Source organism: Prorops nasuta, unplaced genomic scaffold (assembly GCF_024137725.1).
Source record: "Prorops nasuta isolate Cenicafe-Biocafe unplaced genomic scaffold, Cenicafe_Pnas_1.2 PNAS00001, whole genome shotgun sequence".
Lineage (NCBI taxonomy): Eukaryota > Metazoa > Arthropoda > Insecta > Hymenoptera > Bethylidae > Prorops > Prorops nasuta.
This window is the reverse complement of record NW_027116798.1, coordinates 3,764,261-3,783,909: the sequence shown is the minus strand read 5'-3', so window position 1 is coordinate 3,783,909 and position 19,649 is coordinate 3,764,261. Positions and strand designations below refer to the sequence as shown.

Sequence of the window (19,649 nt, the reverse complement as noted above, 5' to 3'; positions counted from 1 at the left end):
CAGTAAGTTAAGCTTAAACTTAAACTTAAGGTTGGCGCACACAAAACGTTATTACGTTAAGTTGACAGTTAGTTATGGAAGAAGCAGGAATATAAGGTAAGGTATACTATGTTCTTCTATATGATTTAGATTATATTTTAAATGATGTTATTGCACTACATCATTAATTTCTTATTATTTTTATTTAATAAATGTACGTATCAATATTTAAAATGAATATAATAGTAAAAAATCAAATAATACATAACCTAATAATTACAATAAAGAAAATAGGCAAAAATGTATGAAAATTATATATATTTATGGTTTCAATTATTTTTATAGGGGAATTGAAATATCTATATTCGTAATGCTTATTTTAATTAACTAAGCTTTTTCTCCATTTTTTGTTATAGTTTTGACAGTGGAATATATAAATACTCTCTCTCAACCAACATCTGTACCTGGAAGCTACAATATTTTTCGTCCATTTTCATTAACACTTGAAAAGGTAAAATTAAATCATTAATACTATCTCCTCTTATAATTGTATTTATTATTAAACAACTTAATAATATTTGTATGTTCTATTTAATATATCTAATTATTCATTATTCATGCATATCTCGTGTTTATTGAGCAAAGAAAACATTTCATAAAACAATGTTGTTAATATATTTAATTGTTATAACAGATACAAATAAAATACAAGAATAATGGATCATGATAGTTATTGCACGTACTGGAATGACATAGATGACCCTAGTCCAGATAATGTAATAAATATTCCAGAGAAAGAGGGAGATGAGATGCTAATAGAACTTTACCGTAAAAGAAATTTTCTGTATAACAAACAGCATAAGGACTTCAAAGACGTTAGGATGAAATGTGATGCATGGGAAGAAATTGCAGAGTTTATGAATAGTAAAAAACCTGGTAAATCATTATTAAATGTGTATCGTAACTAAAATATTACTTACTTAAATTTTAAATATAGTATTACAGGGTATTTAGTGTATAAAATATTTTACAGGAAATCATTACTCAGCCGATTATTGCAAAAGGAAAATAACAAATTTAAGGGAAAAATATGTACAATTGAAAAGGGACGGTCAATTAAAAAGTGGAAGTAATGCCGTATCAAATAGTACAAAAAACAGCATTTTATTATCTCAATTATCATTCTTAGATAATTATATACAAAGAAGACGGTAATAATTAATTTTTTATATTTTAACCTAATTTTTAAATAATTAGTATATGGAATCAACTAATTGCCAATTTATTGAAAAACGGGTTATTGATAAACAATACTTCTTTTATTTTTTACATTAAATTGTTGATACATATTAGTCTCTATATTAATTCTACTTCTCAATTATCTCGAACATGTATTGTATAAACTTTTATTTGTCTTTTTCTATTTTTCTTATAGATCAATAACAAATATTAAACCGAATAAAAGATCTTTCGATACTACCGCTGAGGTTAACACTAATGAAAGAGAACCATTACCAAATAGTTCACCACACCAAACAGAATGTACAAAATCGAAAAAATCCGAAGGTAATTTGGAGCAAAGCTTAAGCGACTGTGAAAATGATGTAATAAAAAATTCGGGAAAAAAAAGTTTAAAAGAGAGGATCCTTTAAAAGAATTAACACAAGCAGCAATGAATATTTGCAATCAATTGCAAAATCAGGAAACAATAGAAGTGAAAGACCACTTGAAATGTCCTGAAGAAGCTTTTGCAGATTTCATAGCAATATCTTTGAAAAAAATGGAAGAGCCCGAACGTACTATAAGGTGTAACAAGATATTTCATGCCCTTACTGTACCACTGGAATATTAATTAAAATTATTTTTTAATACATATGAAACTGTGATATTAGATACTTACTGTTTTGGGTTATTTTTATATTATTGTACTATATATAAAGTTTATCGTGTTGCTATGTTTTTTGTCAAAACTGAAAATAATTTATTTTTTTTTAAGAGATATATTACATCTAATTAGTATTTGCAAAATCACCTAATCTTAAATAATTTTGCGTAACATATAACATTGTGATGTATGGATACTTTAAAAATAAGTATTGTTTTATGATTTCTTTTTTTAGGTAATGTGCGAATATATATTTTTGTTTATGCATTTGTATCAATAGAATAAATCTTTATGCATAATTCATATAAACCTTTGCTTTATTATTGGGAATAATCATATAATATAATACAGGCTACATCCAGACTGAAATATATTTGGCAATATTAACTTGACAAGAAATTGACAAAAAAGATTAAGAACTTTTATAAAAATTCAGTTTACAGTATTAATTATTAACGATGACTCCCTCTTCTTATATAGTCATATTGATAAGACACTTCTCCAGATTTTGAATTCAAATATTGGCATAAAATATCCCTCTGACTTATTGCTAATTGCGTTGCACTTTGATTAGGTATATTTCTGTCAAAATTAGTAGTAGCTGGTAACCAATTAGAAATATTCATATCTAATTGTTTGCTATATCTTTTAATATCATCTTTCTGTTCCTCGGTCATAATAAAATTATGCAAACAAATTGTAGTCATTATTATATTATCAATTGTCTTTGGCAACATACAAATTGTTTTATGCAGTATTTGCCACCGATTAGCTAAAATACCAAATGCAGTTTCAATTGTACGTCTTGCCCTGGAGTGCCTATAGTTGAAAATTTTTTGACCTTCCGTTAAATTTGTACCGCCATATGGTTTTAAAAGTCTTGGAGTAAGAGGAAAAGCTGCATCTCCTAGGAAAAATCCTGGCATAACTATATCAGAATTTGGTAATAAACAGTCACCTTTTGGTAAATTCAATTCTTCATTTTTTAAACATTGTCCTATTAATGATGAATCGAATATTCCTCCATCACTATGACCTCCATAAGCTCCTACATCAACCAATTTAAATTTATAGAGGTGGTCGCAAATTGCCATCAGTACTACGCTGAAATATTTCTTATAATTAAAAAAACAACTTCCTGAATTTCGTGGGCATCTAATCCTAACGTGTTTCCCATCCACAGCTCCAAAACAGTTAGGCATCTGCCATGTATTCCAGAACCCTTCAGCAATCAACTTCCAATCTACTTCAGATGGAGCGGAAACATACAATGGGCAAATCGTATTTGGAATTTTAGAGCATACTTCATTTATTAAATTTCTCACAGTAGATTGTCCTACTCGGAAGGAAAAAGAGATAGAGCTTGTTGAATTGCCAGAAACCAGATATCTACAATTTAATTTAGAAAATTATAATTTTTATGTATGTTTTTGTCACAAAATCATTTCATTTTAGTAGATTTGTCATATTTACCTTAAAGCAATAACCAATCTTTGTTCAGGATTTAAAGCACGATGGTTTCTTTTGATAAGATATGGTCTCATCAAGTTACTTAATTTTTTGAAATGCTTCAAAGACATTCTCGTGTACTCAAAAAACGTACAATCATCTCTTGAATCTTTAATTTCTTTGAATAAATTGTAATATTCACCTTGTTCTTTTCGTTTCTTATTAATATGCCTTATGTGCCACCTTCTGTTTATGCACCTTTTATTATTCCCTCTCTTTTTTAAACTCAATATTCCTATTATTATAAGTAATAATGATGACAAATATTTTTTATAATCCTTACGATATTTCATTTTTATCACAATTCACTGATCTGTATGGAATATAATACAAAACACACATATATTATTAAATTGTTTAATAATAAATACAATTATAAGAGGAGATAGTATTAATGATTGTATTTTCGGTTAATGTTCCTCTGAGGAGAGAATGAGACAGGTTTCTTAAATTCCGGAAATCAGATGAATTGGATGTGAAAGGAATTAAATTATCATATCGAATTTTATTGCCTCGAAATCGTTATTTATTGTAATTGCTACTTGTTTCTAGGGAAAGCCTTCAACGAACTGGGTCGAAGGAAAAACCCTGTTTTACTGACCTTGAAATGAGGGAAGAAAACCCACGAACGTGGTGGGAAACCCTTAACAATCCAACGTTTGTGTTGATTAATCCACGAACTTGGTGGTTAAATAACAATTTTACTTACAAAGAACTGATATTCACTACAATTATTCACGATATATATATGTTTCACGCTATTTTATTTTATACAATGGTTGTTTTGATGCTGATCTAACACCTTAGAATAATGTTGATAATAGTGGCGTTATCAGTTTTACCCTGATGGAAACCAGGAGAGAGAGTGTGCCCGGTCCCAGTCGTTCCTCCCCATCCCTCCTCTCAATCCCCCTCCCCGCTCCCTCAGCCATGTCACATGACAGTGCATCACTGGCTATTGGCAGATTGGTTGAAGGGAAGAAGCCCGCGTACCATCTATCGGAGACGATCGAAAACGGAATAGATGATTTGTAGATTGAGCGTTGTTGATGACATTGGACTCCCGAACATCCGGCCCGCCTTCATCGTTCTTGGAAACCGATGAAAGTTCGACTCTTTGGTTGAAAGACCTCCGCCCGCCGTGACCTATTTGCTTGATTCATTGTCGTTCATGGGAAGTGGACTGAGTCGCACGATCGGACGTTTTAGGATGGTTGACTCAGTTTTAACAGTGGCCACTCTAACGAGGCCATCATCCCCTGGGTGGACGTCAATGATACGTCCCAATGGCCATTTTGAAGGTGGATACCGATCGTCTTGCACAATGACGAGTTGACCAACAGCGTAGTTTTCGTTGGCTCCACGCCATTTTGACCGCTCCTGAAGATGGTGCAGATACTCTTTTGACCATCTCCTCCAGAATGTTTGTTGAATCTTTGACAAGAGCTGGTATCGGTTTAAGCGATTGTCCGGTATGTCTCCAATTGGAGCGTCAGGAATGAGGCTGGAAGGTCCTCCTATGAGGAGATGTGATGGAGTTAGTGCATGCTAATCTTCCATGTCTCCTGTCAGAGGACACAATGGCCTCGAATTCAAACAGGCTTCTATTTCGGCAAGTAGTGTTGCGAACTCTTCGAATGTAAGCGCGTATTCTCCGATCACCCTGACTAAGTGGTGTTTAGTAGCCTTGACGCCGGCTTCCCACAGGCCTCCAAAGTGAGGAGAATGGGGTGGGATAAAGTGCCATTCCACTCCTTGACCAGCTAAATCCTTCGCGACGTTGGTATAAAAATCGGATGACCTTTTAAACATCAATTGGAGCTCCCGATCTGCTGCTTAGAAGTTGGTACCGTTGTCGCTGTGTATTTGATGACAAATTCCTCGACGACTCGCAAAACGTCGGAATGCGGCGAGGAACGACTGGGTTGTAAGGTCGCCTACCGCTTCTAGATGCACGGCTTTGGTTGAAAAGCACACAAAAAGGGCAATATACCCCTTGTATGATCGTTGTCCTCTACCTCTTGCGCAGCGCAATTTGAAAGGACCTGCATAATCCAGGCCTGAAATGCTAAATGGTCGAGATGGTGTAACGCGAGCGGCCGGCAGATTACCCATTTGTTGAGTACACGTACGCGGGCGTGATCGAAAGCATCGTATACAAGCGCGAACATTGCGCTTTACTGACCCCATGGCTCCGATTATCCAAACCTTATGCAAAAGTATTCCAAGCGTAAGTGTGGGTCCAGCGTGAAGAGCTAGAATGTGAGCATATTGGATGTAAAGGTTGCTCAGATTTGAGGCTTTTGGTAGGATTGGTGGATGCTTCCCAGGAAAAGCAGAGCAGAATGAGTGAGCCGACCACCAACTCTAATTACGCCGTGTTCGTCAAGAAACGGTCGTAAGTTGAATAAAGCGCTGCTCTTTGATATTGGCCGACTTGCTTTCAAACATATCAACTCAGAATTGAAAGCAGTAGATTGAGCTAAACGAATGATTGCAATGCGAGAAAACTCCAACTCTTGAGTGGTTAGAAAACCGTGCTGCGGGTTAGACTTAGATTTTTGACATTTGCAATTCCTTGCGTATCTTAAGCAATATGCCGTGACTCTTAATAATTTTGACAACGATGAATATCGTGTTAACAAAGAATCTTCACGACCTACTAAAATGGAAGTTAAAACCTTGGTAACTGGTTCCACAGGTTTGGTCACCATTGGCTGTAGAGGCCAATATTCTTCTGAATGTAATAACCATTGAGGCCCATACCACCATAGTTTGGAATCTTTCAATTTTCCCGAATCCAAACTTCTCGTTGCCAAATCAGCAGGATTGTCATTTGTTGGAACATACTTCCAAGTTGCAGAAGGAAGTTCAGTTTGAATGTACGAAACCCTATTGGCTACAAACACCTTCCAGTGTGAAGGATGTTTGCGGATCCACGCTAACGCATCTCGAATGTCGGACCATGCTATGATGGGAAAATTCCTGAATAATTCGACTCTCATTAAATATTTAAACAACTTAACGAGCAACACTGCCCCACACAGTTCCAATTTTATATGGTGACTGTTTTGACTGGGGCCACCTTAGATTTTGCGACAATAAGAGTAGTACTCCATTTACCATTATTATTTTGAACTCGGAGATAAATGGCCGCTGCATATGCCCTCATAGACGCATCGGCGAATCCATGCAATTCGCATTTGGCCGATGTAACTGGACCTAACCAACGATTAATGGAAATTTCGGTTAATCCAGAAACGGTGTGACGATAGGTATTCCATTTTTTCAAAACATCCTCTGGAAGAGGTGCATCCCAATCTGTTTTGAGGATCCATAGATCTTGCAATAATATTTTTGCTGTAATGATGACTGGAGCTAGCCAACCAAGTGGATCAAATAAACGAGCGATGCATGACAAAATTCCGCGTTTGGTCGATTCATTGTGTAACGTGTTTTGTTGACGAGTTTAGTCGTCGCAAAAACCGTTCGGTTCGCTTGACTGAGAAGGATCAAAATAAATATGGACGAGTTTAATGTAGATAACAATAACTGTTTATTTAGGATAAATAAAAGAAACAAGAGTATTTACAATGTTTTTGTACATAATAACCTTAACCTATTTATGTTTGTGTTGTTCGTGTATTGCCGCTGCAGGTGTGTACGCATATGTGTCGGTCGCTATGTCGCAAGTACAATTATCGCCCGCTGGCGGCGCTTCGCTCGGTAGCCACTCGGCGGGGCTTTCGGAAACGGACCGGTAGGCGGCGCGGCGGTAGGTGGCCTTACGGGAGGGCCCGGGGAGCCAATATGGCGGACGCCAATATGGCGGTCAACGGGGGAGCTGCAAATAAAAAAAAGGTTATTAAAGCCTGAAAGAAATGGCCGTTGGTCCGGAGAACTCCTGGACTCGGCCGTTAGTCATGGGCATAGTCGGAGGGAACGGTGCGGAGGACGCGGAGAACTTCTGCGCCAGGAAGTGCTCGGAGAACTCCTGAGCAAAGGATAGGTATACGCGGAGAACTCCTGCGTAGGATCGGGTTGGATGTATCCGGAGAGCTCCTGGATACGGAATGCTCAACTGGGTCGGAGCTCGGTCTTATATACCCAGTTGAGCCGCCGAAAACGGAATCGGCGCTGCGGAGCGGCCGTTTTGGGAAGTTAAGGAGGGGCATGACGAGGACTCTATACTTGGCGCACGCTATAGTATAGGCCGCGGTATCGGCACGTACGCCACAGCTCTCCCCACCACGCGGTATCGTGCATGGGGCAGCGCCAAAGCGAGCGTCTCGTCACAATTGTTTTCGAATGCAGTTTTTTGTATATTAAATGCGAATGCGTCTATGTCAGGTTTCCATAGGAGACCTAGAGTTTTAACTGTCTGATCGAGTCGAATCGTTTTCTCATTTTGACTAGAAACGGACTTCAAATTATTATTTAAAATATGGGGATCATTAGCAGCCCATTTATCCAGAGTTATACATGCCGTACTAAGTATTGAAATTAGCTGATCTTTTATATGCCTTGCATCGTTAAGATGTTCAGCCCCTGAGAAAATATCATCGACATAGGTTTGATGCAATAAACAATGTGCTCCCGATGGAAAATTATGCCCCTCATCCTTAGCTAATTGCATTAAAGTTTTAATGGCTAAATATGGAGCTGCAGATGTACCGTAGGTGACGGTTGTTAGCCGATAGTCGACAGGAGGCTCTCCTGGTGTAGAAGACCACAGAATTCGTTGGAAATCCTGATCAGTAGGATCAACTACGATTTGTCGATACATTTTAACCATGTCAGCAGTAAACGCGTAGCGGTACTGTCGCCAACCCATCGAAATAAGAGGAAGGTCCGTTTGCAATGACGGTCCGGGAAGGAGAAAATCGTTCAACGAATGATTATCAGCTGTTCGCCTTGAAGCGTCAAAAACGACCCGTAATTTTGAGCTGGCAACTCCTTGATGCATAACTGGATGATGAGGTACGTACCATGCGTTTGTAAAAGATCTCTCATTTTTAGGAACGAGACGCATGTGACCTAATTCCTCATATTCTCTCATGAAATGGCGATATTGAGCTTCGAGCTCAGGATTACGTTCGAATCTACGCATCAATGCCAAGAATGAATTGTAAGCCAAACGTCGAGTACTATCGGCACAGTGCGGAGGCTCTGATCTGAGCGGCAGTCTTACGATATATCGACCGTCACTTTTCCCGGAATGAGTGGTTTCATAGAATTTTTCACACCAAGAATTCTCAGGACTGAGCTTATCTTGCAGCATCGGAACCTCTTCTACCAACCAAAATTGTTTTAGTATTTCCGAAAGATGATCCTCTGCACTATTAAGCACCGAAATTTGGAGAGTCCGGTAACCACACTCTTGACGATTGGAATTGGCAGTTTGAAAACGACTCGAAAAGGTCCAGCCAAAAGCAGTGTTCTGTGCAATCACTTGAAGACCATCAAGGTGCTTTAATCCGTGTCTAATTATTAATGCATAAGCATCAACCCCGAGAATAAGGTCCACTCCCCCTGATATATAAAATGTACCGTCGGCCCATTGAAGATTTGCGAACGAAGGCAAATTCGAAATGGGTATATCAGTGGAAGGAAGATGACCAGACGGTCGACTCAAGACCAAGGCATTGAAATCGGCTTCGAAATCCTTTTCGATTGTGGATTTCAAACGAAATGTAACACTGTGGTGAACGGTGACCACCTTTGAAGCACCCACCCCAACTATAGGAATATTGACTCGCCGTCGGCAGAGTCCTAATGATTGAACCAATGATTCCGAAATGATCGAAGACTCTGATCCTTGGTCAAGAAGCGCTCTGGCTTGAACTTGTTAACCGGTTACATTTACCAACATTACTCGCACCATCGGTAATAGTGAGATGCCGAATCCGAGGCAGACATTGACGGTAACCGCGGTGACCTTTTGTCATTCGGATTTTTCACTAGCCTGCTCGCTAGGAGGAACTACGGCGGTGACATTGGTTTCTTGCCTATAGTGTGAATTGTCGCGATGCAACAACGTGTGATGGTTGACCTGACATGTTTTGCAATGCCGTTTAGAACTACAATTACGGACTTGATGTTGTCCTAGACAGTTGAAACAAAGTCCCAATTGGCGGACTTGGTCGTGTCGATCCTTGCTTTGCAATGACGTAAATTTGTCGCATCTCCCAACATAATGTTCGGCCGAGCATATCGGACACTTTAACAACGCCGCACTTTTACTACCGGCATTCCACCCCTTCGCTTTAGGTTTCACTCCTGCATGGTGAAATTTGACTGAACTCTTATTTTTGCTGAGATTCGTTTGTTTGCTTGGGACAGCCGGTTTTTCTGTCGCAGGCTCTGATTCGACCGAGAGCAACGCCTGAATGGTACCTTCTAGAAAATCAACTAGTTCTTTGAATGTAGGAGGTTTCTTTCGCGAAGAGGCAATGTTCATGTCAGCGCCTGCTTGCATTCCGCGGGTGCTTAGGTATGTCTCCCACGCTTTTCTAGTGACCGAGTCAAGACGTTCGCTGATGATCACCACGAGCAGATCATCCCACGCGTCTACAGGTCTGCCTAAATTTTTGAGCATCCTAATTCTATGAGTAATATCGTCGACCAGAGTTCGAAGTCCTAATGCCGATTCCCGTTTTAGCGGCGCAGTCTTAACCAATGACAGTGTCAAGTGATATACTTGTAGTCTAAGGTTCGAAAATCGGTCTTTTAAGGCAGTCCATGTAGATAAATAATTGGCGTCGGTAACTGCCACGTCTTTAACAAAATCAGCAGCTGAGCCTCGCAAACATCCCATTAGATATTGCAATTTTATTACGTTGGGTAATTGCGCCTTGTCATGAATCAAGGACACGAATCGGTTCTCGAACGCTTCCCAATCCTCATATCGACCCGTGAAATTCGGCAGATCAATCTTCGGTAAATGTAAGTTGCTGCAAAGCGTTTGAGAATTATCGCTATCGGTGCTTCTCCTGGTCAACGAAGACGTTTCGTCGTTTGCATTTAAATTGTTAAGAGCTTGCATTAGCTCATCGTTACAGTTATCGCGAATGGCCTCGGTATCGACGAAAAGCGATTCCGTGATATAAGGATCGTCAATCGCGTCATCGCGAATGATGATCTCTTCGTGCCATTTACTGAATTCCGCCCAATAACCTTGCAGTTTTTTAAGTCTGTCTTTGATTATCGATGCGTTTAACCGATTTCTTTCGATCAATTGGAATGTTGGCAGAATACGCCTTATGTTGCTTGCTCGGTCGCGTTGCTGAATAATGAGTCTTTTAGTTGCCGTTGGGGCCATGTCGACAAACGTAATAGTCAATTCAATGTATTCGCGGAATCGAAATACTGAGCGCTTCAGTAGAATGCGATCAAAGGCGCTGTCCCAGCAAGAGTGGAAAATGTAAACACTGCGCTTACCCGCTTTGTTATGCTGCCGCTCACGCGAACCGACTTGTTCAAGCCTATCGGCTTAAGCCCTTTTCAACCAAAGCCCTGCCTCTTAGTTCTTAAACTAAATGTTTTACAATTACTTAATAATAAATGTTGAACACAATGAAAATTATCATATAAGTTTTACAAATAAGTAAAATAAAATAATGAATGAATGTTGTGTTTGCAATTAACAAGCCCGTTCACTTTTCAATCCAAAATTCACTATCAAACCCATCCGAAATCCGGCTCGAAGGACCATGTATTTTCGGTTAATGTTCCTCTGAGGAGAGGATGAGACAGGTTTCTTAAATTCCGGAAATCAGATGAATTGGATGTGAAAGGAATTAAATTATCATATCGAATTTTATTGCCTCGAAATCGTTATTTATTGTAATTGCTACTTGTTTCTAGGGAAAGCCTTCAACGAACTGGGTCGAAGGAAAAACCCTGTTTTACTGGCCTTGAAATGAGGGAAGAAAACCCACGAACGTGGTGGGAAACCCTTAACAATCCAACGTTTGTGTTGATTAATCTACGAACTTGGTGGTTAAATAACAATTTGACTTACAAAGAACTGATATTCACTACAATTATTCACGATATATATATGTTTCACGCTATTTTATTTTATACAATGGTTGTTTTGATGCTGATCTAACACCTTAGAATAATGTTGATAATAGTGGCGTTATCAGTTTTACCCTGATGGAAACCAGGAGAGAGAGTGTGCCCGGTCCCAGTCGTTCCTCCCCATCCCTCCTCTCAATCCCCCTCCCCGCTCCCTCAGCCATGTCACATGACAGTGCATCACTGGCTATTGGCAGATTGGTTGAAGGGAAGAAGCCCGCGTACCATCTATCGGAGACAATCGAAAACGGAATAGATGATTTGTAGATTGAGCGTTGTTGATGACATTGGACTCCCGAACAATGATTTAATTTTACCTTTTCAAGTGTTAATGAAAATGGACGAAAAATATTGTAGCTTTCAGGTACAGATGTTGGTTGAGAGAGAGTATTTATATATTCCACTGTCAAAACTATAACAAAAAATGGAGAAAAAGCTTAGTTAATTAAAATAAGCATTACGAATATAGATATTTCAATTCCCCTATAAAAATAATTGAAACCATAAATATATATAATTTTCATACATTTTTGCCTATTTTCTTTATTGTAATTATTAGGTTATGTATTATTTGATTTTTTACTATTATATTCATTTTAAATATTGATACGTACATTTATTAAATAAAAATAATAAGAAATTAATGATGTAGTGCAATAACATCATTTAAAATATAATCTAAATCATATAGAAGAACATAGTATACCTTACCTTATACTCCTGCTTCTTCCATAACTAACTGTCAACTTAACGTAATAACGTTTTGTGTGCGCCAACCTTAAGTTTAAGTTTAAGCTTAACTTACTGTAACGTAACGTTGTTACGGAAACTGTGTGCGGAGGCTCTAAGACCCATACTTGGCGTACTCTACTCACGCATTGCCACCACCCGTACATTACGGTGTTGCGAGTTACCCTAGGGAGAACCTAGCCAACCAGGTCTCCTCTATCTGTTCAATGTTCAGCCGACTAAAGATCAGTTTCTCGGGGCGGGTTGGCGAGGATCCAGAGGCCTTTCTCCTCCGCTTGGTCGATGTCCGAGTCCCCCTAAACGTGACCGATTCCATGATGCTGGATTACGTGCGTTACGCCTTAAACGGGATAGCTCTGCAGTAGTATCGTGGATTAAGATCGCGTTGGGAAAGTTGGCCGATATTTGAGCAAGCCTTCCGGTTACGTTTTGGAGGTCCGAACATTCAATTTAACCTCAGGCAAGAAATTTCTAAGCGACTCAGGGTGAGGGAGAACTAGTCGCGGATTACTTAGTGTGCATACGCAGTATGCTGGGCCGACTGTCTCCTCCATGGCCAGAGAAGGAGTGGGTGTGGATAGCATACAAGAATATGTTACCGTGTCTCCAACTGGCCATTGATATTGACTCAATTCAGTCGTTCGACGCATTAGAAAATAGAGCGTATCGAGTGGAGGAAGCCGTGAGGGCAGTCCAGACTTATTGCGCTCCACCCCCACCTGAGCGAGCAATGTATCCCGAATTGGCTTGCCCAGTCGGCGCGAGGTGTACCCGTGCCCCCCGGCGAGCCACCGCCATGATGAGTGAGATATTCGAGTCACCTCATGAGGAAGATCCCGGGAAGGTTCATCTGGGAGAGGCCCCAACAGCTGTACAACTAGCGGTGGACGATGCGACACTAGCCAATTCAGGGGGGAAGCGTCCACAATATATATGCTGGAATAGTAGGCAGACTGGACACCCATGGCGGGATTGCCCATCTACTGTTCGAAAGATCTTTTGCTATAGGTGCGGTAGAGACGGGATCACAAGCGTGAAATGCGAATGCGCCCAGGGAAACGTAAAGATGGGCCGTTGACTCTTGCAACGGCCGACCAACTAGACGGATTTATCTTAAAAAACCCTACTGTACCTGAATCAATTTTAGTGGTTAAACATGGGAGTCCTTTGTTGTATCTGGCTCCATTCGTCCACGAGGTTCCACTGCCCGTATTAGTGGATAGTGGGGCAACGCGGACATTTTTGGGAGCGTCTGGATGGGAGTTGCTCCTCGGATTAGAATTGCCCATTTTGACTGGGCAGCCGAGCACGGTGGTTACTGCGGATGGTTTTGTGAGTGCTGTGGAGGGAGAGGTCAGGATGCCCCTGACGATCGGTTATGTAACTCTTGAAGTGAGAGCGCGACTCTTCCCCTTACTAAGAGTCCCTTGTATATTGGGACTGGACACGTTGCACGCTTTTGGAATAGTGATCAACTTTTCCAAGAAAGTTTGGTGGTTCGAATCGCAACCCATTCGTGTCTTCTGTTTCGAGGGAGACGGACAAGACAATTCTAGTTCGACGTCCCCGAGGATCCGGAAGGAAGGTAAAGTAGTTGAGGCTGGAATGACACTCAGGGAAGAAGTCCCCGATTGGGGCGAGAAGCCAGGAAGGGGAGAGGTATTTCCCCATAAATGGGCGACTGCAGAATCCCCGAATTCGCGGGTGTGGAAGCCGTCCCCAATGGTCGGGAGAAATACTCCGCATGTCTTGGCCTTAGCGAACTATCCTCTCCGGAACAGGTGGAATTATGCCAGTTTTTGGCCAGGGAGCGACCAAGGCTACTATTAACTCCTGGGGTGACTATCTTAACCTCCCATAAGATAAACGTAGGCGATGCATCCGCGATCAAACAGCGTTATTACCCAGTCTCCCATATCGTCCAAAAAGCTATTTACGAGGAAGTGGATAGATTATTGAAGGAAGGTATAATAGAACCCTCTCACAGTGAATGGTCATCTCCGATTGTGATGGTACGAAAATCAGACGGACCGTATAGATTTTGCCTTGACTATCGTCGGGTGAATGCAGTCTCAAAAAAGGATGCATATCCACTACCCTATATGCATAGTATTTTGGAAAAACTAAGGGCAGCCAAGTATATCTCGGCAATTGATCTAAGCCAAGCTTATTTTCAAATACCCATGGAGGAAACAAGTCGTGAGATAACCGCCTTTACAGTGCCAGGCCGAGGATTGTTTCATTTTAAACGGATGCCCTTCGGGTTGACGGGAGCACCGGCGACTTTCCAGAAGTTATTGGACAAGCTAATCGGACCAAAAATGGAACCCCACGCATTTGCATATCTGGATGACATAATAGTGGTCACCGAGTCTTTTCCTGAGCACCTAGTATGGCTGAGGCGAGTGTTTGACCGAGTGGTGGAAGCGGGGCTGCGCATCAATCCCGACAAAAGTGAATTTTGTAAATCGGAGGTAAAATATTTAGGGTTTCTAGTTGACAAGTATGGATTCCGAATGGACCCAGATAAAGTGTCGCCAATTCTAGAATACCCTTCCCCGAAGAACATTAAACAAGGCGTTTTATGGGTATGGTGTCTTGGTACCGAAAATTTATCTCGAATTTTGCAACGAAAAGTGAACCAATCGATAGATTACTTAGAAAGAACCAAGTGTGGCAGTGGGGCGAAGAGCAGGACGAGGTGTTCCGAGTGTTATGTGGTCACCTGGTGACAGCACCAACTCTAGCTTGTCCGGACTTTGAAGCTCCTTTCGTCCTGCAAACTGATGCGAGTACAGTGGGACTGGGTGCTGTCCTTACGCAAGATATCGAAAATAACGATCGGGTGATAGCATATGCGAGTCGTACATTGACAAGTGCAGAAAGAAATTACACCACTACCGAACTCGAATGTCTCGCGGTTGTGTGGGCGATCCGAAAGTTCCGAGCATATTTGGAAGGAGCTAAATTTACCATCATTACAGACCACAGCAGTTTATTGTGACTCCATAATGTCAAGAACCCCACTGGTCGTTTGGCCCGTTGGGGACTGGAATTACTCGAATATGACTATAAGATTCTCCACCGTAAGGGCGCGCTACACCATGTCCCTGACGCCTTATCAAGAATGTACGAAGGGAATGGCGAGGAAGATCCAAATCCGTCTCCCCTAGATTTTGGGACGATTTACGCAGTGGAACCCGAGGAGGGGTCGGTCGAAGATGCGAAATATGATTTTGTTGACCTTACCGATGACTGGTACACCAACAAAGGCACTGCTGTAAAGAAGGAACCTAAGAAATTTAAGGACTGGCGTTATGTACAAGGGAGACTATATGTGAACCGGCCATCCCGAGACTGCGAGCCAGAACTCCCTGATCTGGATGCATGGAAATTAGTAATACCCAAGAAATGGCAGACTCGGACCTTGGACGAGTGCCATAAGACGACTCAAGCGGGACATCTTGGGATTGAGAAGACCTACCGTCGTGTCGGCTTACGCTATTATTGGCCCCTGATGTATAGGGATGTCCACCATTACGTGTCAAGGTGTGAGATTTGTCAAAGAACGAAGGTGGAAACAACTGCCCAGGCCGGAGTAATGGGAAGGCGAGTCGTGGAGCGCCCCTGGGAACTCGTGGCCGCCGATATAATGGGACCATTCCCTCCTAGTAAACAAGGTCACGTTTACGTCTTGGTCATGCAAGATTATTTCACTAAATGGATAGAAATATGTGCGCTACGCCGAGCCACAGGGCCGAAGATACGAGATGCCTTCCACGAACTAATTGTTTCCCGGTGGGGTACCCCAAAAGTGTTGCTCACTGACAACGGTACGGAGTTTGTGAATAGGGTCATAAACGAATTGTGTAGGGACTTCAGGATCTACCATGCCACCACACCGCCATACCACCCACAAGCTAATCCAGTCGAGATGGTAAATCGAGTTATTAAAACCATGATCGTCGCTTTCCTTAAAGAAAATCATAAGGAGTGGGATAACCACCTAGCAGATTTCCGCTTTGCTTTTAATACTGCTCGACACTAAACTTTGGGACTTAGCCCTGCTTTTCTTAATTTTGGGAGAGAACTGTCCCCAACCGAAGGTATTTGGCGTGATGGGACCTTTTTCCCCAATTTGGACGTTGGGCAGCAGGATGGAGGAGACCCTTCCGCGGGAGGGAGTGGGTCTCCGATCGAGGGAATTGAGTTTTCTCGGATTGAGGGAGAGACTTCGTGGAGCGAACGTATGCGAAAGTTGCAGGCGATTCGTGAATGGGTTCTGCAGAAATTAGATCAAACTTTTACTCGCCAATCCAAACACTATAATCATAAGCGCCGCGATGATCAGTTCCAGTTGGGGGACTTAGTTTTATCGCGAACACATGTTTTGTCGTCCGCGTCGAGCAATTTCTCTGCGAAACTAACGCCCAAATTCTCGGGACCTCTACGGGTGATTAGAGTCGTTTCCCCGTTAGTATACGAATTGGAGGATATCGCCACTGGTAAGAAATCCAGAGCCCACTTGTCTTATATAAAATCCTATATTCCAGCTGACCACTCCCCGGAGACGGAACAACGGGCGTCCTAAAAGTCTATACAAACTCCCCGCTTTTCCCGTTATTGGTGGGCGAACATCCCCAACTTGGGCGATAATTAGCCGATAGATAAGACAGGATACCTAAGCATTGTTGGTAACCAACATGTTCAGGGGAGGGGAATTTGGGCTGCCAGATGACGACCCAGAGATTCCATTGAGGCGACCACATACGAAACCCCGCTGTACGAGCGAGGCAGAGGCCACTGAGGAACCTCAAAAGAAGAATCCGAACCCCGACGTAGAATTCGTGGACTTGACTGAGGAAGACGACATCGAGGAAGTAGATCGATGCTCCAACGTCAGCAGTGACCGAGAGGTGCACATCGAGAGTGAAGAGCCAGACCCCGATGGGACGGATCCTTGGCACCCACTCCGTCCGTTTGCAGACAAAATCAAGAAGTGGTGAGTAGACATACTATGCCGATTCTAGCCCCCCCCCCCCCACTCCTGTCCACTCGGATGAGTCTGGTTGCGAGGTAGTGGGGGGAGCCAAGAAGTGCTAAGCGGTGGTGGTGGGGGAAATCGGAGGCTCCACGTGAGCTCGCAGCAGGTAGAGGCGAGAGGGTTTCGGGGGTGCGGGAGGATACTTGCAGCCTTTTGACGTCACACCCCCACTCGTCTGACGTCAGGTCCCAGTCGGTAAGAGCAGTTTCCTAGATGGTAAAACAGATTCTCTTTGGGGTGATTTTTTCGCTCGCATAACCTTGAATCTCTGCAACATGTTACTGACCCCGCTGAACCCGCTTTACCCCAAATGTAGCCTTGCCGTCAATACACTACCGTATCTCTTGATGCAAAAAGCGTTAAGCAAATTTTTAATTATACTCACCAATTAAAAATTCTAAGCACACTAATAAGATAAAAGCTAGTCATTTCAATCACTCATCCAAAATTAATACTTCATCTTGAATCTTTGCAGCATGCTACTACCCCGCTGAACCCCCTTTACTTTTTATGCCCTTTATAAAAAATTATTGCAATAATATTTTCAATATATGTAGCTGCCAAGCAAATCCTGTACTACGCTCTATTTTGAGAACAATTTCACCATATTTGTAGCGAACTATGCAACAATGTATATTACAATAACCAGCATTTCATTAGCAATATGAAGGATATCTTTTTTACTGATAAAAGTGTAAATAGTTTGTACGTACCAAATTTCAAGAAACTAATGTCCAAGGGATATCGAAGAGGTATAATACCTAGCACCTAAAATAAAGTATGCGTAGCTCAGCCACAATAGTTTTGAAACATATATGATAATGAAACAGAAATTAAATATGAAGCTCCATATTTTTAATAAGTTCCTCCCACTATGGTCTGTAATTAAACTAACAATTAGGTAATACTTCATCTTCATTGTCATCTTCATTATCCAAAATAATCTTAAAAATGAAAATGTGCTTGAATGATTCATGCATATTCTTTTAATAGAGTCATAAATCGATTAATCAGCAGTATATCATCTTGCTAATCAGTATTAATGACATGTTAAAAAATCTGCACACGTTTTCAACAGAAAAATTTTTACCCCTTCCATCAATGAATTTTACCCCCTCCATCAACAATTTTTCCTATATAAATAGATTCGAACAATAGTGAACCAGCTTCAATCTGTTCAAACTTTAGTTAGTGCATCGACCACACAACCAGCAAGAATCTTCAGATCAGTAAGAATACTCAGATCAGTTTATACCTCAGTTTCAACTGATTACTTTGAAAAAACTGCTAAAGAAAGGTAGGAATATATTATTCAAATATTGTTTTAATTTTTTCAATAATAATAATAATAATAATAATAGTTTTGTGTAATACAGTGTCTAGATAAAATGGCATTTTTAACTGGAGTTAATGCATTCGCTTTCATTCCTGAGAAGACATTTGTTAAATTAAACAGTCTCGAGGAAAATAAAGAATATGACATAATTGAAATTATGAAAATAAAGACTAAATATGGAATGAGGATAATAGCGAAACTATCAACGAAGGATTGGTTTTATCTCCCTGTCCGGATGATTGCCTTACTCGAATCGCAGGATCAGTTTACGTAGCTGATAAATGCGGCATCACAAAATATTTTAATCATGTAATACTTAGGCGAGAATTATAATAATTTAGAATTTAAGATTAAACAATAAGTGTTTCGTATAATAAATGAGTGAATAAAATGCTTTATATATATTTATTAAAAAGTACTTTATTTTTTTCTAACCTTACATATCTAACTTACATTTCTAACAATATTCGTAAGCGGATTATAGTCTACAATTTTATCATGTATAATTAAACAATAGGCTGTAGTATTACTCGGAATATTTTTCCAACACTCGATTTCAATCTTAACATCAACCGTGCCGGTTTTCACTGACTCGTTCTGATGTGAACAATCAATTACAAAGAGCGGACCGTATTGCAAGAAGTTTAGGTAATCGAGCATTGGTTTCCACAGTTTTTCTCCAGCATAATATGAATGGAAAAACTTTACATACATATCATAGAGTACGGAGTAGCGAGATTTCGTGAAATCAGTGTCGAGACGATCGTACGGATAAAATTCAGAATTTAAATAGACTTTAACATCACGTACATCGCAATCGCTAAATTTAAGTACATTCGAGTATTGATCGTTCTTCTTATTTTTTCTAAACGCCAGTATCACGTATCGAGGCTTCTCTAATTGTGTAGTCGCTTTCACAGCCCATGTATGTCGCTGTGTTTGAGGTAAAAGGGGATATTCGTAGAGCTCCCAGGAACGAAAAGCCATGGTGAGATTTTTATTCTGCTCGATAATGCGTAGAAATTGTAGTTTGGTAAATTCATTTAAAGTTACGTGAGGCATTC

The 19,649-nt window shown here is 40.7% G+C and overlaps 4 protein-coding genes across 4 annotated transcripts; all 4 read right to left on the bottom strand.

Annotated features, from left to right (window-relative positions):
* Positions 1 to 4,519: 4,519 nt before the first annotated feature.
* LOC136774829 (uncharacterized) lies at positions 4,520 to 5,424 on the bottom strand. The gene is made up of 3 exons (XM_066729314.1): positions 5,367 to 5,424; positions 4,923 to 5,208; positions 4,520 to 4,877 (listed from the first exon to the last, which is right to left on the bottom strand). Exons 1-3 carry the CDS (start codon positions 5,422 to 5,424, stop codon positions 4,520 to 4,522), a joined length of 702 nt encoding a protein of 233 aa, XP_066585411.1.
* A 158-nt stretch (positions 5,425 to 5,582) lies between these two features.
* Positions 5,583 to 6,817, bottom strand: LOC136774822 (uncharacterized). Its single transcript, XM_066729310.1, has 4 exons — positions 6,793 to 6,817; positions 6,497 to 6,694; positions 5,811 to 6,407; positions 5,583 to 5,740 (listed from the first exon to the last, which is right to left on the bottom strand). Exons 1-4 carry the CDS (start codon positions 6,815 to 6,817, stop codon positions 5,583 to 5,585), a joined length of 978 nt encoding a protein of 325 aa, XP_066585407.1.
* Positions 6,818 to 7,290: 473 nt separating this feature from the next.
* LOC136774813 (uncharacterized) lies at positions 7,291 to 9,321 on the bottom strand. Its single transcript, XM_066729300.1, has 3 exons — positions 9,255 to 9,321; positions 7,739 to 9,211; positions 7,291 to 7,661 (listed from the first exon to the last, which is right to left on the bottom strand). The coding sequence occupies exons 1-3, from the start codon at positions 9,319 to 9,321 to the stop codon at positions 7,291 to 7,293; spliced, it is 1,911 nt and encodes a 636-aa protein (XP_066585397.1).
* LOC136774804 (uncharacterized) lies at positions 9,318 to 10,694 on the bottom strand. Its single transcript, XM_066729291.1, has one exon. The coding sequence runs from the start codon at positions 10,692 to 10,694 to the stop codon at positions 9,318 to 9,320; it is 1,377 nt and encodes a 458-aa protein (XP_066585388.1).
* Between the last annotated feature and the right edge of the window lie 8,955 nt (positions 10,695 to 19,649).

Coding starts and splice junctions, on each gene's coding strand:
- LOC136774829 (XM_066729314.1), bottom strand. CDS start 5,424: ATGCAGGTCCTTTCAAATTGCGCTGCGCAAGAGGTAGAGGACAACGAT. Junction 5,209..5,366: donor GGACAACGATCATACAAGGG/GTATATTGCCCT, acceptor CCAACTTCTAAG/CAGCAGATCGGGAGCTCCAA. Junction 4,878..4,922: donor ACAGGAGACATGGAAGATTA/GCATGCACTAAC, acceptor AGGACCTTCCAG/CCTCATTCCTGACGCTCCAA.
- LOC136774822 (XM_066729310.1), bottom strand. CDS start 6,817: ATGAATCGACCAAACGCGGAATTTT. Junction 6,408..6,496: donor CCGAGTTCAAAATAATAATG/GTAAATGGAGTA, acceptor TGTGTGGGGCAG/TGTTGCTCGTTAAGTTGTTT. Junction 5,741..5,810: donor GTTGATATGTTTGAAAGCAA/GTCGGCCAATAT, acceptor CGGCGTAATTAG/AGTTGGTGGTCGGCTCACTC.
- LOC136774813 (XM_066729300.1), bottom strand. CDS start 9,321: ATGACAAAAGGTCACCGCGGTTACCGTCAATGTCTGCCTCGGATTCGG. Junction 9,212..9,254: donor GCATCTCACTATTACCGATG/GTGCGAGTAATG, acceptor AACAAGTTCAAG/CCAGAGCGCTTCTTGACCAA. Junction 7,662..7,738: donor TCAGACAGTTAAAACTCTAG/GTCTCCTATGGA, acceptor AATTGTGACGAG/ACGCTCGCTTTGGCGCTGCC.
- LOC136774804 (XM_066729291.1), bottom strand. CDS start 10,694: ATGGCCCCAACGGCAACTAAAAGACTCATTATTCAGCAACGCGACCGA.